General features: G+C 45.5%; 1 protein-coding gene across 2 annotated transcripts in view; it reads left to right on the top strand.

Annotated features, from left to right (window-relative positions):
* The window catches only part of DHRS11 (dehydrogenase/reductase 11), a 55,366-nt gene extending 42,486 nt beyond the window's left edge, over positions 1-12,880 (top strand). The window contains exons 2-7 of one of the 2 annotated variants that reach the window (XM_019545645.1): positions 838-1,047; positions 6,415-6,509; positions 7,413-7,542; positions 8,589-8,681; positions 10,783-10,848; positions 12,475-12,880. In XM_019545645.1, the coding sequence (XP_019401190.1) occupies positions 838-1,047; positions 6,415-6,509; positions 7,413-7,542; positions 8,589-8,681; positions 10,783-10,848; positions 12,475-12,516 (636 nt within the window). In that variant the 3' untranslated portion in view covers positions 12,517-12,880. The remainder of the gene's footprint in view (positions 1-837; positions 1,048-6,414; positions 6,510-7,412; positions 7,543-8,588; positions 8,682-10,782; positions 10,849-12,474) is intronic. The other variant, XM_019545646.1, reaches the window with a different exon arrangement.
* The last annotated feature ends 1,565 nt before the right edge of the window (positions 12,881-14,445 follow it).

The following is a 14,445-nucleotide window of genomic DNA, read 5'->3' as shown; positions in this document are numbered from 1 at the left end:
TTAGTCCGTGCTGTGCCTAGTCCACAAGGTTTCGGGTTTACCACGAATTGTCTGATACTTAAAACATCTCTGCACCTAGCAGATTATTCTTCCTGTCAGCAAATGCCACAATCCAGTGCATGCGCCAGACAGCGTGGGCCAGATGTGTCATCTAGCGTAAAACAAGAAGAGCTCATTGACATCAGAAGAAACATGCTGATTTACACCACCTGTGGATCTCTTCCTTTAAATATAAACCAGAGGGGATTCAGCTTGGAGTCATTATGTCTGTGACATTTATAGCATCCAACCCTTAGTGGATAAAGTCTAGGGAGTTGGATGAGCGAGAGTAATGCGCAAGTGACAGACAGTCAGCAAAGCAGCCTACGCTGAGGGCAAGATCAGTCCTCCACTTGCCAAAGCCCTAGTCTCTGTCTGCAGAGACATTTTCAGATCAAGACACAAGGATGGTAATTGTGGCTGTCAAAAAATGAGCGCCAGACAGCCTTGCCCTAGAAAGATGCTGTGAGAGTCGGTAGAGCCCAGGAGACAGGGCATTAGGCCTGGAGCTCTGGGCTCTGTTTCTGGCTCTGCAGCTGACTTGGTTACGTGGCTTTGGGTGAGTCTCTTCACCTGTCCCTGTCTCTGCCTTGCATGCTTAAAATAGATGGTGAGTGATGGTCTGTGAGCACAAGGCTTAATAAAATGAGGCCTTAGTGTTTGGTTGGGGCCTTTAGGTTCTTCTCGATTGCAAATAAATAATTGGATGAAGCACTGCAATGAAAATCACTTGGGCATTTCTCCTGGGGAAGGCTCCCGATTGCATTATCTCTTCTTTCCTTATTCTTTTTTTTCCAGAAATTGGCGGCAGAATGCCAGAGCGCAGGCTACCCTGGTACCCTTATACCCTATAAGTGCGATCTGTCCAACGAAGAGGAGATCCTGTCTATGTTCTCTGCAATCAAGACACTGCACCAGGGGGTGGATGTGTGCATCAACAATGCTGGCTTGGCGCGCCCAGAGCCCCTTCTTTCTGGGAAGACAGAGGGCTGGAGGACAATGATAGACGTGAGTAGCACGTGGGATGGAACGGGCAATGAGCTAGGCAGAGCAGTGGTATTTTTTTTCTATATTGACCAGACATCTGATAATCAGGCCCTCTCTCTGAGCTGGTCTCCTCCTAGATGACTGCTCTCCTTCCGTTTCATGGATGAGTGGTTGTATATACGTAGACGATTCATGGCATGGTAGTGAACGTATAGTGAGGCACTGCTTTGTGGTTCAAGTTGCAGGAGTGAAGCTTCAGATCTGGGTTTGGTTCCTTTCAGCAGTGGAAATCTGCCTGCCACAGGGCCAGAATTGCTTGTGAGGCATCTCTGTGCCCCAGGGGCAGTCTCTGATTTCTCCCCTTCTCTCGGAGATTCGCTTCTTTTTGGATTTAAGCAATTGGAAATGACAAAGATGAAAAATCGCCCAGACCAAAAGTGTGTGATTTTTGCTTGTGGGTGCATCACACACCAGGATGTGTGCCCTGATTTAGTGGTGGCATTAATTGTCCTTGTGACAAAACAGAATGTCCAATTTTTATCCAAATCGGGGCCACATTGGCAGCTTGCCAATAGTCTTGTGGCTGCACCTGATTTGAATATAATGGACTTTGTCTGCACTTTTACTACAGAGGCAAATTCTGTGAAACCACAAGTCTTTATATGCAGTGATCCATCTTGAATCTGGCTTCTGAATCTGGCTCATGATTTTTGACCTGTTCGATAAAATTTGAATATGTTATAAAAATAGCTGTGGGTTTTCCTTCTTCTCTGAATGGTTGGATTTGACCATTATGATCTCAAAGCCTAGAAGTCTTCATTTTCTGAATACACTGGAGCCAGGTTTGGTCTGGCAGGGAGGTTTTGCCTTCTCTGTAAGAATAGATCCATCAGACAGAGATACCTGGTGCTGTCTGCATGCCTGTAGCAACACAAGGTTTAGTTCTGCTGTACTTTCTGAAACTTTTTTAAAGGGTGTGTTGTAGAAGAGGCTGCCAGCTCTTTTCATGGGCCAGTGAGTCCCTGCCAAGCGGAGAACAGAATGTGGAGAACAATTTCTTCCAAAGGTCTGTTGAGCGGGGTGGGGAAGTGTTAGCAAATGCATTTTATTTTGAAGGATGTCATACAAGCATTTAAAAATCCTCCTGTGCCAATGGAGAAGGGAAAAAAATCCTTAAACAGTCATTGATCCATTGTTTTTTTTTTTTATCCTGGACTTCAGGTTTCTCTGGTCAGCCACATCCCCTATGGTTGCAACAGCACTGAGCCTGCTGTTGCCACTTAACAAATATAGTTAGGAATGAGTTTTGATTCTACCATACTTGGGTGCAATTTAAGCTAATCGCTCTGTACGAGGACCCAGGCTAAAACCAGTGCGGTGCAGATCATCCCATGTCTGTCTACTGCAAGGTTGCTGTGCCTGTGTCTAGCATCTGGGTTTGGGTGTGCTCAGAAACAGGGATGCTGGACCTTTGGGTCTGATTTAGCCTGGCTGTTCCTCAGCTCCTACTTCTGTGAAGTCTGGAAGTTGCATCGGGGTCAGAGGACTGGCTTACGGTTTGACAGACAGCCTCTTTATGCTGTTCTTGTCGCACTTCCCCTCCCTGAAAAATACCTACAAACACCTCTTGGGAGAGGGCCTCACGGGATGGTTCAGGGTTAGGGGTGCAAGGATTCTGCATTGATCCTGCCTCCAGCTCCTGGCCCCGGGGAACAGATTAGAGGTAAGTCAGATGTCACGGGAGTGTATTTGCATTATAGCTATTTCCTGCATCCCAGGGTTCAGCGTGGAGGTGTAGGAATAGGTAGGGACTGGGCCGGGCAGGTTTCTGCATGACCTCAGGGGATGGGGACTGTAAAGGTGCTTGAAAGTTACCTCCCAGCACTCTTGCCTCTGACACAGGTGTAGAGTAACTGGGAATCCAACCCAAAACTTTTACTCATTCCTCAGCTGGTTGCGCTTCGATTGAGTTCAGCGGGAGTGCGTCTCCGGGAGGACCTCTAATTTGGCTTGGATTGCACTGTAGTTTTCCTTGTTCTCTGTCCCCTCCCCCCCTCCAATTCTGTTTTCTATAGTGGCACTTTCTCACTGGTTGGGTGGGCAGAAAAATGGCCTGATGCCAGCCCATTGCTGAGATCTAGTTACAGGGAGAGGAATTCTGCGATAGCATATTGCTGAGCTGCTGCTTTTGGGGAATCCCAGTGAGTTACCCATACATATCTTTGATGACGCTGGGTAAAATCACATCTGAGCTGGGAAATTAGAGTGATCCGAAATGAGAAACGTCTGATCGCGTACAACATGAATCAAAGGCTAAGTCCCTACTGACACAGTGGGAAAGCTTTGACAAGCATAGGGGCAGGTCCATTGCAGGTAAATAGTGGTACAACTCCATTCACTTCAATAGAGCTATGTCAGTTGACACCAGTTAAGGATTTAGCTCATAAAAATCTTAGGTAGGATTAAAATGACAAGTTCTTCCTTGGCATGGTTTATGTCCACATACAACGCTCCAGAACTTGGAATGAGCTAGTGATGGGATTTTTTTAAAGTGTTTCAAGTGACTTTTGAAAATCATTGAAACTTCACTCCTAAGTAACTGGGAGCTGCTGAGAATCCCATGCATGTGTCCAAGCCTGATGCTGCTGTTCATGACCACCACCCATAAATTGATAATCTCAAAATGAATTTGTGCCAGCTATCTCCTGTGACACATGCCCCATCTGTCCTTGGGCACAGTGCCTGCCAGCCCTGGGATCCATGCCCAAATCGGTGGAGGGTAAAGTTTAGCACCCAGTCAAAGATCCAGACTTTCAGAGTAGGCAAGAGCCACCGTCTTGTATGATGCCGGCTGGCACTCCTGTTTTCAGACCCCTGGTACAGTGATTTTAAGACTGAGCCCTGCAAGGTAAAATGGGGAATGCACTCAGTGCTAGTGCTAATTCATGTCCTCAAAAGGGAGGAGAGAAGCCCATGACCCACCTCTTGTGGCCCCTCCACAGCACCCCAAAGACCCGTAGCCACTAGATCCTCCTCCTCTTTCTCTTCTTCCTCTCTCTTGGTTTGAGGTTTCTGTCCTCCATCTGCTCTGGAGTAACCAGCGCTGGTGCTGTGTACACACCTTGCTTTACAGGTTAGTGTTTGAACAGCTCCTTCGCATTTTGCCTACTGACCTTTGTGGCCAGGAATTTATGCTGAACTTCCATCCGCTCCCTCCAGGCTCTGTTCCAGAAGCAGGAGATTACCACGCCTGCACTGTCACATTCGATAACCAGCATTCGCTGCTGCGACCAAATGGGCCCTTGCTTTGCTTCTTTTACCAGTCGTTCGCTTACTAACGGCACATTTTCTTGTTTGCACTGAAGTTTTAAAGCAAGATTAATGCAACCTTTTTTCTGGGACCGAAATTTTCTTAAGTGATGGCCAGGGCACTTATGACCTCAGTGGGGGCTGATTATCGGAGGTATGATGGGCAGAATAAAGCATGGGTAAGCATGTTGGAGTGGTGCATGCTTCATGCAGCCCCATATGCAACTGGCTCCTTGTGTTTATGGCTGGGTGATGGTGACAGTATGGGGTCCGGCCAGCTAAAGAAGTTCTCTTTCAGCTTGAGTCATAGAGACCGGTGTGGAAGATCAGGGTTTCTGCCCCGCTCCCCTCCCCCCCGGATGTGTACCATTTATATTAGTTACCTGTTGTCTTCAGTGCATATATTAATTGCAATGGACTTGGGCCTGGAGGAAAAAAGAGAAAGGAAAGCAATGCAGTTTTTTTTTTTTTTTTGCCTTTTTATTCAATTTTAGGCTTTGGTTTCTATGGTAGTGACACCTTGTCTTCCATCGTGCCTTCCCCTTGAGGGTGTCAAAGCATTTCCTGGACATGAATCTGCCTGTAAAACGTCATGCACCTTCATGGTATTTTCTAAAATAATTAAGCTTTGCAAGACTCAGGAAGGCAGGGAAGTATTGCAACTCCTTTCTTTTGTGTGAGAAACCAAGGCACAGAAAGGCAAAGCAGTCTCTTCAAAGGACCCATGGCGAGCCTGTGGTAGGAGCAGGCTTCCCAGTGCAGCCGCTGGACAAGTGACCCACTGGGACACATTGCGCAGCTGCTGTGCTCAGGAAATTGTATGTAGTATTGAAATAATGCGGTGATTTGGGTAGATTTACATCAGCTGTGAAGCTGGCTGGGAGACGGGTGGATTATTTACTACTGCCCAGAAAGGGGTTATTGCCATTCAAAGTGCTTTGTGCGACTAGAAGCCAGGACCTGTACAGTATCCGAAAGGTGTGCTCCTTTTTTAATGTAAGATGTTAGACTGAAACAGCCCTCTTTCACTTCCCATCACCTTGCTAATAGCGAAATCAAATGGATTTCAAATATCTTGGCTGTTCTGGGCTTTATTCCAGTGCTGAGATCATTGCACTGGGCAGTTTTTCCTACAACCTGTGGATACTTTCTGACCAGTAAAACTGAGACGAATTTGTAGCCCAGTGTGTGGAGGTTTAACCCCATAGGTCCCAATGTGACGGCACTGTGTTCGCTAAATCCTCAAGTGAGGCTTATATGTTCAGCCATGAAATGCTTCTGCTGTTGTAGTTATTATTTTGCTTGCTGTTTGTATTGCAGTTGTGCCATGGAGTCCTCCTCACTGGCCAGAACCCAGTTGTCCAGGGATGGTGCAAACACCGGACATATAAAGAGCATCCCTGCCCCGATCACCTTATAATGAGAAATGTATATTTGCTTTTATTTTCTCATAACTCAGAAATGTCCCAAAGCACTTTCCTCCACTTATCTTAGGAGATCTAAATGATATTCACTTGGTTCAAACAGGAAATATATAGTTCTTATTAAGGTAAAAAACCTATAGATTATGCAACAAACCGGCTGCGTGTCACAGCTGCCCTCTACCGGACAGAGACAAAAGTGCTTGACCATGTGTCTGTGTCTGCGTAGGGGACAGCTAATGGAGAGCCTCTTTTGTCCCAAGCGGTGACAACCAGCACTTTGGATCTGGAAGACTGGAGTTGTCTCTTGTGAAGTTCAGGACAGCTGTGGAGTCCCACGAGACTCTGGCTTTGTTGCAGCAGCTCCTTATGCAGGTTACAACCACTCTTTCCTCCAGGACTGGTTTCAAAATGTTGACTGGGATCTTTAAACCAGGCTTGTTCCTTTGGCTTCTGGATGGTTGCCTGAATGATCAGGCAACCACACAGGCACAAGTTGGGAGCAAATTTCAATATTGTGCAGGCATAAATCAGGAGCAGATTTCAGTGTCGTTCAGGCATAAGTCAGGAGCAAACTTGTTCAGAACTTACCAGAATTAACTTAGATTGCAAGTCCACTGCTTTGGGTCTTGGTCTCATTCCTGCTCTGCTATTTCAGGTCAATGTTATGGCTGTAAGTATCTGCACCCGAGAAACTTATCAGTCCATGAAGGAAAGGAGCATTGATGACGGTCATATCATTAACATTAACAGGTAAGGGAGACTGGATTTTGGCAAGCACTGAGCATCTGTTGTTTGTTGCCTGTCTTTGCTGTTTCTTTCTTTTTTTTTCTTTGCTGTACACCACAAAGCGATCATCCCAAAATAACCAGTTGCAACTCAGTTAGGATCTAAGTGGGATATTTTTCTATGTTTGTTTTCAATACCCAAGAGACTGACTAGTGTTAATGACTAGTTGCCTGTTTCATCTCTTCGGTAATGGGCACCACCTTGGAGCTGCTGTTTCTCCAGGTAAGGCTGCTTATTGTGCTGCTGTGCACACAGGTTAAGGACATCGATATCGCACTCTTTCCTAGGCCTTTAGGCTATAAAAGGCTCCATTTTTCCTGCATAAAGCCCGAGTAATCGGATTCTGCATGGGTGAAGTACAGAGGAACGTGGGAACCTAAAATTCACCCCTGCAACAACATCTGGGTGATGCAGGGAATGAGATGTAGCCCATCTGTGCTATTTAGGGATTGGCATAAATCAGCGGTTCCCAGATGAGGGTCATGGGGACAATGCCGGCGGTGCTGCATAGAAAAGCCACTGCCGTGCTCTTTTTCCAGCAGCGGGGTGTGGAAAAAAAAGGTTGGGTACCACTGGCATAAACAAAGATATCTCTCAAAGTTTCTGCCTGGGAATAATGTCCATCATTAGCCCCAATATGGGGCTGAAATTTGGCAAAGGGTATTTTCTAGGTATTTATCCCTGTAAATCGCCTGATCTTTCATGATGGGGGGAGAGGGGAACGTTCATCTTTAGGGAGGCTCTTCCTTTGGGTTCGTTATAGAACAGCGATTCAGTGTGTTTAGTAGTGTGCTGGTTCCTACTGGGAGCGTTTCTCACTGCTCCTTGCCCTCCCGCTGCCCCTTTCTTTTTCTGTTTTCTCCTCAGCATGAATGGCCACAGCGTCGTGCCCCAGTCTGTTGTGCATTTTTACAGTGCCACCAAATATGCTGTCACAGCACTGACGGAGGGGCTACGGCAAGAGCTCAGAGAAGCAAAGACTCACATACGAGCTACAGTGAGTGTTGAGTTCCCCCCCATTTTAATGAACAGAAGAATGCTTGCTGATTATGTCAGTGGGAAGTTGTACCTTGGAAGCTTGCTTTTTGTGAGGAAGCGCAGTACATCCCCTAAATCACAGGGCTGGAGACCTCAGTACCACTCCTGACTCTGCTACTGACTTGCTGCTGTGTGATATTTGGACACAGGTTTCCAAAGTGACTTTCAGTGCCTCAGCTCCGAGGTGCCCATTTCTGCTACCTGATTTTCAAGGGGTGGTATATGCCCATTTGTTCAAAAGCACAGGCTTACAGCACCAAGCACCCAAAAAGTTGGGGCAACCAACATTTGAAACCCATTTCACAATGTGGGGTTTATCCTGTGTCTCCATTTTCCCATCTGTGAAATGGGTTTAATAATCCTCTCCTCGTAGGAGGCTTTGTGTTGTACCTTAGTTAAGGTGCTTTCAGGTCTGCAGAAGGATGTAGGTATAGAATTGCAACAGAAGGCACTGACCTCACTGGAAATCGTGAGACCTGAGTCGTGCTGCTGACGAATGCTGACTGGCCTTCGACGAGACGCTTACTCCCCGTGTCTCCGTTTCCTCTTTGAGCACCAGTCTGGGAGATGGGAGATATAGATTGCATAGAAAGAGTAACATTTTTGAGCTGCACACAATGTACAGCAGCTTCCTGAGGTCTCGGGGGGAATGCATTAAAAATGGATAACGCCAGTCAGATGGCAGTTGTGTTTGCACCGTTTTCAAAGCTTGGCTCTCTCCAATGCATTTTATTCAGCAGTTATGTTTCGAAAGTTATTTTAGCTTCTGTGTGGTTCCTTCCCATAGTGGTGGTTGGGGGGGCTGACTGTTCATCTGAGGTCACCCGTGGAAGTATGCTCCAGTGATCATGAGGGCAGGATCTATTCTTTTCCACTATGACTATCTTTTTTTTGTGTGGTTTTTTTGTTTTGTTTTGTTTGCTTTCCAAAAGCGCCTGCTCTTTTTCGTTTTGAAATGAAAGGGGAGTTACAAACCCTGTTAGGATGTGCTCTCTTCTCTTTCAGTGTATATCTCCAGGACTGGTGGAAACCGGATTTGCTTTTAAACTGCACGATAATGATCCAGAGAGAGCGGCTGCAACCTACGAAAGCATTAGGGTAGGGGACCGAGAAATGAACGCAGAGGGAAATGACACTGACTGCTAATTATCGTTCAGGGCCTCCTTTGCACAGCGCTCAACGCTTTCTGAAAGGTGCTGAGCATCCCCCACTCGCTGAAATCAAGGAGCGCTTTAGGAGTTCGCTGGCTCTCAGGAGGTCCTGAGTGCTTCCACAGGATTGCATCCTTAAGACCAAACTTCAGACTTTGTGCTGATCTCTGCAAGGCAGCACCTACGATGGGGAGGGAATTGCCACAGTATTAATGGGTGTTAAGTTGCTGGTATGGCAGCAGCTCTGTCAGCAGAAGAGATTTTTTCCTGCTACCAGAGCTACACTAGCTCTCTCCCAACAACAAAACCTCTGTGGTAGAAAGAAGCCGCCTTCTGCTGACAAAGCTGTGTCCACTCCAGATGTTTTGCCAGCAGCACTGGGGCATAATCATTTCACACTCTGGCCAACACAGCTATTATGGCAAAACCCTGCAGCGTAGACAAGGGCTTGGTCTCTTACTTTTATTTACAAGTAGATCGGTGTATAAAGCGCAATCCATCCTTGGCATTTTTGCAGGTTGTTAGTGACTTGTGTATTGCAGAGAAGGTGTAGCACCCTATTGGCATCAGCTCAGCTTATAGAAAGTTGGACCCTGCAGTTTCAGAAATTCATTGGTTGCTGGTAGAACTACTATTCTGGATTTGTCCCATTTCTGACTAATGTACAGATCCTTGGATCTTCCTCTGAAGCAAGTGGTGCAAACCATCACTGTGGGGATGGGATACTGCTGCGTTGCACAGGTCTCTGCTCTGGCCCAGTATGGCAATTGCTGTGTTCCTAACTGTTGCCATCTGCTCCATGTGTGGTTTTTTCGCTCATAAAAGCCCTTGTTCGCTTGCTTTTTCATGCTCCTTCCTGACAGCCTCAGCCCTCAAGAAGCAGAATTTTGAATCCTAGGAAAGGAACAGGGAATTTAGGTCTGTGAAGGTTGCATCCTCGTGTCTTTCCTCCAGGGCAGGGCAGGTCAGGGGGAGAGGTAGCAGATTGAACATAAACCTCTCCCTTTGCAGAATCCTAGGCAGAGTTTTGACCCAGTAGATCTTTGTAGGGGAAGTGCAAGGGGCACTGGGGTGTCTCGCTTGGGAGATTTTCTCTTGGATGTTCAACTAGATGCTGTTGAGCCTCGAGTCTGTTCTGTCATCATCTTTCATCATTAGCACGATGACAATATTGAGTGTTTTTCATTCTGATCGGCTCTTAAGGTTGTAAATGTACCACGCAAGTGTCTAAATAAAAGGAAAAACATTCAAACAAGCTTAAAACCTGAACCATACCTGCCAGGTGGCATCTGCAGACTTTGCTTGACCTAAACACACTCACTCTCTCTGTCTTGCACATAGCTCATTCGCCACTTGTACCCTGGTACTTTTTGGTATGTAGTATATACATGTATCCACCAAAAGTGAACAAAGGACACAGAATATATTTAACCATGATACTGATTTGTCTGCTGCTGATTAAGTCAGGAAGGGGAAGAAGGTATTTTTTTTTCCATTAGCATCCCTTTAGTTTTAGACAGGACCTACTTTGCTTGTTGTGAACTCTGCTCTAAGCCTTCTTGGGTGTTATCGATGGAGAGTTTGGGTCCCAGGCACACTTCCTTACAAAGGCAGTGGCAAGTGGTAAAACGCTGTTGGGTCTGGAATCCAGGACGCCTGGTTTTAATCCCTGCTCCTCTGCTGGGTTGGTGGGGGGATTTTGAATATATTATTTCCCACCTGCGCTGTAGTTTTTCTTCCCATCCTCCAGTCGTAGTCTGCGAGCTCTTTAAAGCAAGGACCACATCTTACTTTGGGCTTGCTCCTAGCAAGCAGGTTCCTGACCTCCACGGGATCTTCAAACCACCCCCATAATAGTACTTCTAAGAACAGCCAGTGCACCAACATAAACAACACCGGCTTCCTGTGTTACATTTTAATGCAGTTATTTTTTTTCCTGTGCAAAGTGATTTTGTAATGACTTGTTAATCATTAGAAACTCAGCCATCCTCTGTTAAGTTTCTGTAACAAATCTCTTGTCGGAGATGATATTTGTCCTCTCTTTTCAGTGTCTAAAAGCGGAAGATATGGCCAATGCTGTCATATACGTACTCAGTGCCCCACCTCATGTACAGGTAAGGTGCAGCTGAACTCGCGGATCCTCGTATCACTGTTTGTGTAACTGGAGGACGATGGGATCTGATATTGGAGGCCTTCTGTATGTTTGGCACTTGCCTGGAGCATGGAAATCAGCAGTCCCCAAATTCCCTCTCCCTAACTTCCTACCTTTCTGCACCCTACTTCTGCTCTCAACTGCTTAGGAGGAGAGGCAAGCAGTTAACAGACCAGATCCTAGAAGGGCTCTGCTTTGCAAACAGGAAGCATAATATGGATGACTGCAGCAGGCTATAGGTACAGCAGGGGAAAGGGGAGCTCCTTCCTCAGTGCTTAGGCTGGGTAAGGGTGACCCGGAGGTAGAACAGTGGAGCTCTGTGCCTGGGACAGCTGTGTGATACCTGGGGCAGCACCGGTTGCAGCACCATGATCAGCTGCCCCCCACGCCCCAGCAAAGGCAGCTACCCCCAGTTGCCCCCCTTCAGTTACACTATTAGGATGACCTCAAGGTTAGCCTACAAGGGTTTGGCTAGTCTGTTATCCCACATGTGGACACACGCATGTGGGTTAAGAGACCAACATAGCTGACAGTGAAAGGAGTGGCATTTAATTCCAGAAGTCTGCATTTCATGCTAAAAAAAAAAAAAAAAAAGGTCACAAGTTCTGTACCGAGTCAGGACAGCTGCTAGCTACAACTTTCAAATCCTTCCCATCCCATTTTAGGGAGATGTCAAATCTCTAGTACCTAAGCATAACTGAGAGCAGTGGTTCCTAGACGGTGAAGAACTGCATCTCATCTGGGTGGGAAGCAGGTGTAGAAATCTGTCCAGTTATGCTTTGTATGATAGCTATTGGGCAAAAGTTTCAAAGGGCCTTTTAAACCTCTCTTGTGCTTTCAAACCTACTGTTCACCCGCACAAGGATATATGAACAGAGGGATCACTTCTTTGCTGAGTCTCAGCTTTGACAGGGATGTATCCGGGTTTTTGGAAATGCAAAACCAAAGGGGAGGTTGTGGGGAAGACTCGTGGACACCAGGTCCATATTACAAGAACAAGGGGACCTAGGTTCATAGGAAGACGGGCCTGGTGGGGACCTCGGGAGGTCATATCATGACAAAAAGACTAGCAGGGGGTCCTGGGGTGAGAGAGAAGAATTGTTCGACTGGATAAGTACAGCGACCTGTCTCATCCAGTGTCTTGCTTGGGAGTGGCCACTTATTTCCTGCTCCAGGGGAAGGTTCAGGAAATCCTGCAGTGAAATAACATGCTCACAAGAAGAGTTTCTTTCCGATCCCCATAACGTAAAAGTTGACTTGCGTCCCAAAAGCAGACAAGAGTTTAGAATCAATACTGTTTTATTTGTTCTTCTGTTTCTTTTATGGATGGATATTTTTATCCCTTACCTGACTTGAAATCATTTATTCTATGAAAAGAGAAAGATCGTCACGGTTATTAAAAATTAACCAGTGATAACCAACCATGAAGCTGGGCAATGACTAGTGGTTGAATAGCCCTGAAGGGAAATGCTCTTTGTTTCCTGCATCGTGTGTCTTTGCAGCTAGTCATTTTTATGTTCCAGCATATACGGCATTTACAGTGACCTTAAGGTATACTACAGTAAAATCATGTATTGGTCTTTTCCAGATTGGAGATATTCAGATGAGACCTACAGAGCAGATATCATAGCAAACGAAGAGGAATGCAAGCAGCACCATGCATCAATCCCCCTCTAACCCTCCAGCAGTTTAGGTTTTTGTCTGCTGGCTCGCAATGTTATAATTGAATTCCAGAGATCACGTTTGAATATTTTGTCTCTCTGTCCCTCCCTCTCTTTCTCTCTCTCTCTTTCCTTGAGCTGGTGCTGGGCCAGGAAAAGAAAAAGTCATGAAATTGAGTTTGGGTGTCTCATCCCTACCTCTTTGAATTTTCATAGTAAAATGTTTTATAGTAAAATGTCACGTGGAAACACTGCGGGGAAATGAAGTCATGGACTTATAGTAGTTTATATTCAAGATGATTGGTTACTCCTTTTTTTTTTTTAATTTTATTTTCTAATTTTAATTTGGGTCTTACATTTTGAGACCCTAGATGGACACAGGTGGAAGCATAATGAGATATTTTCCAGCTTTGAAGCGTCATGCTGCGGTTGGCTCTTTTCTGCTGATGCATATTCTCTGAATTGCTGCAGTGAATTGTATCACCTGATCCGTTGCTTTCTTCTGTTTGTTTTTTTACGTGTTATTGTCAGAAGCATCCCAACAACTTCATACAGTGGATACAGTTTTCCTCTCTACCTTGTTTGGCTGCGATGTACTAATACAATGGAAGGAGATTTCCTTTGTACTTAGAATAAAGAATTTGCCTTAATACTAGTCCTCTCTTCTGAAGTCAGAACAATTGACAAGATGCCCATTGTCTACCTGCTTCAGTGTAGTTAGTGCTTCAGATTTTTAGTGCATCAGTCAATTTGATTTGTTTCCCTCCCAACATATTCAGTGCTAATTTTGCATGTCAGTCAGATGCATATGACTTCTCTTACACCCCACACCACCAGAAGAGGTGTAAAGAATACTCCTTTCCTGTTTACATGAATTGTGCCTGCCAAGGTTGAGGAAGTATAAATGTGTGTGATTGCTATTTCTCTTTCTTTCTAGGTAGGTAGATAGATGGAGGAATAAGTACCTGTATTTCCAATGGTTAGGGAAGGACCATCTAATGTTTTAAGTGACATAGTTACAGTATGGGTGAGTTGTTCAGTCTTTTTAATAAATAAAAAAAGAAAGTGTACTGTCTTGTTGTGATCACCTATAGTCTTTGTAATGCTTCACAGCACTTTGAATGTTTTTGTATATTTGATATTTGCATGTGTTGATACTTTTTGGAAATACTGATGCCGCCTTAGACAGCTGCACACTCTGTTTAAATACTGATGCGGAAAGCTAGAAAGATGAAACTTTTGAAACTTTGTTTATAGGATGAGATTCTCAGAGAGAGAGAAAGAGAAGTAAACCCAACCAAAACTGTCCAGAATGAAATGATGTCACTATGCCTCCTACAGGGTATAAGACCCAAATCTTGTCTCCCACTAATTTAACTCTGGGTAACTCCACCATGTTGTTCTGATTTACATTTGTTCGCGGGAGAGGAGATTCGGGTCCATCACTGTTTACACTTGCAGTTGAGAGATGGCTTCAGCAGCCACCTTTAGACTCCTGTAGTGCGACAAAGAAGACACACGTGTGCAATCCTGCTCGATGTGCAGTTGTGGAGCTGTTAAGAGACCTGTTGCCTTAAGATTGCAAATCCGCTTCTTCTGTGCTCTGAATTGCCTGTAGCACGTCTCATGGTGAACCTGCTCGATTAGTTGAAGCTGGCATGGTCAAGGGATCCAAGCGCAGAACTGGGAGCCAGGGACCCTGCTTCTGATCTCTTTGCTTATGGATGTTTTATACCAGTATAACTGTGGGAGTTGCTTCTTGTTTACACCCGTGTAAGAAAGAGAACAGGACTTGGACCAGATACCTCTTCTTGCATTTCAGCTCCTGCTGTAGCTTTGGGCAAGTTACTTAACCTCTCTCCCTCAGTTTCCTCATCTGTAAAATGGGGATAATAATA

The sequence above is a fragment of the Crocodylus porosus genome, unplaced genomic scaffold, assembly GCF_001723895.1.
Source record: "Crocodylus porosus isolate Cpor-Errol unplaced genomic scaffold, CroPor_comp1, whole genome shotgun sequence".
Taxonomy (NCBI): domain Eukaryota; kingdom Metazoa; phylum Chordata; order Crocodylia; family Crocodylidae; genus Crocodylus; species Crocodylus porosus.
This window is presented reverse-complemented; position numbering and strand designations above follow the sequence as displayed.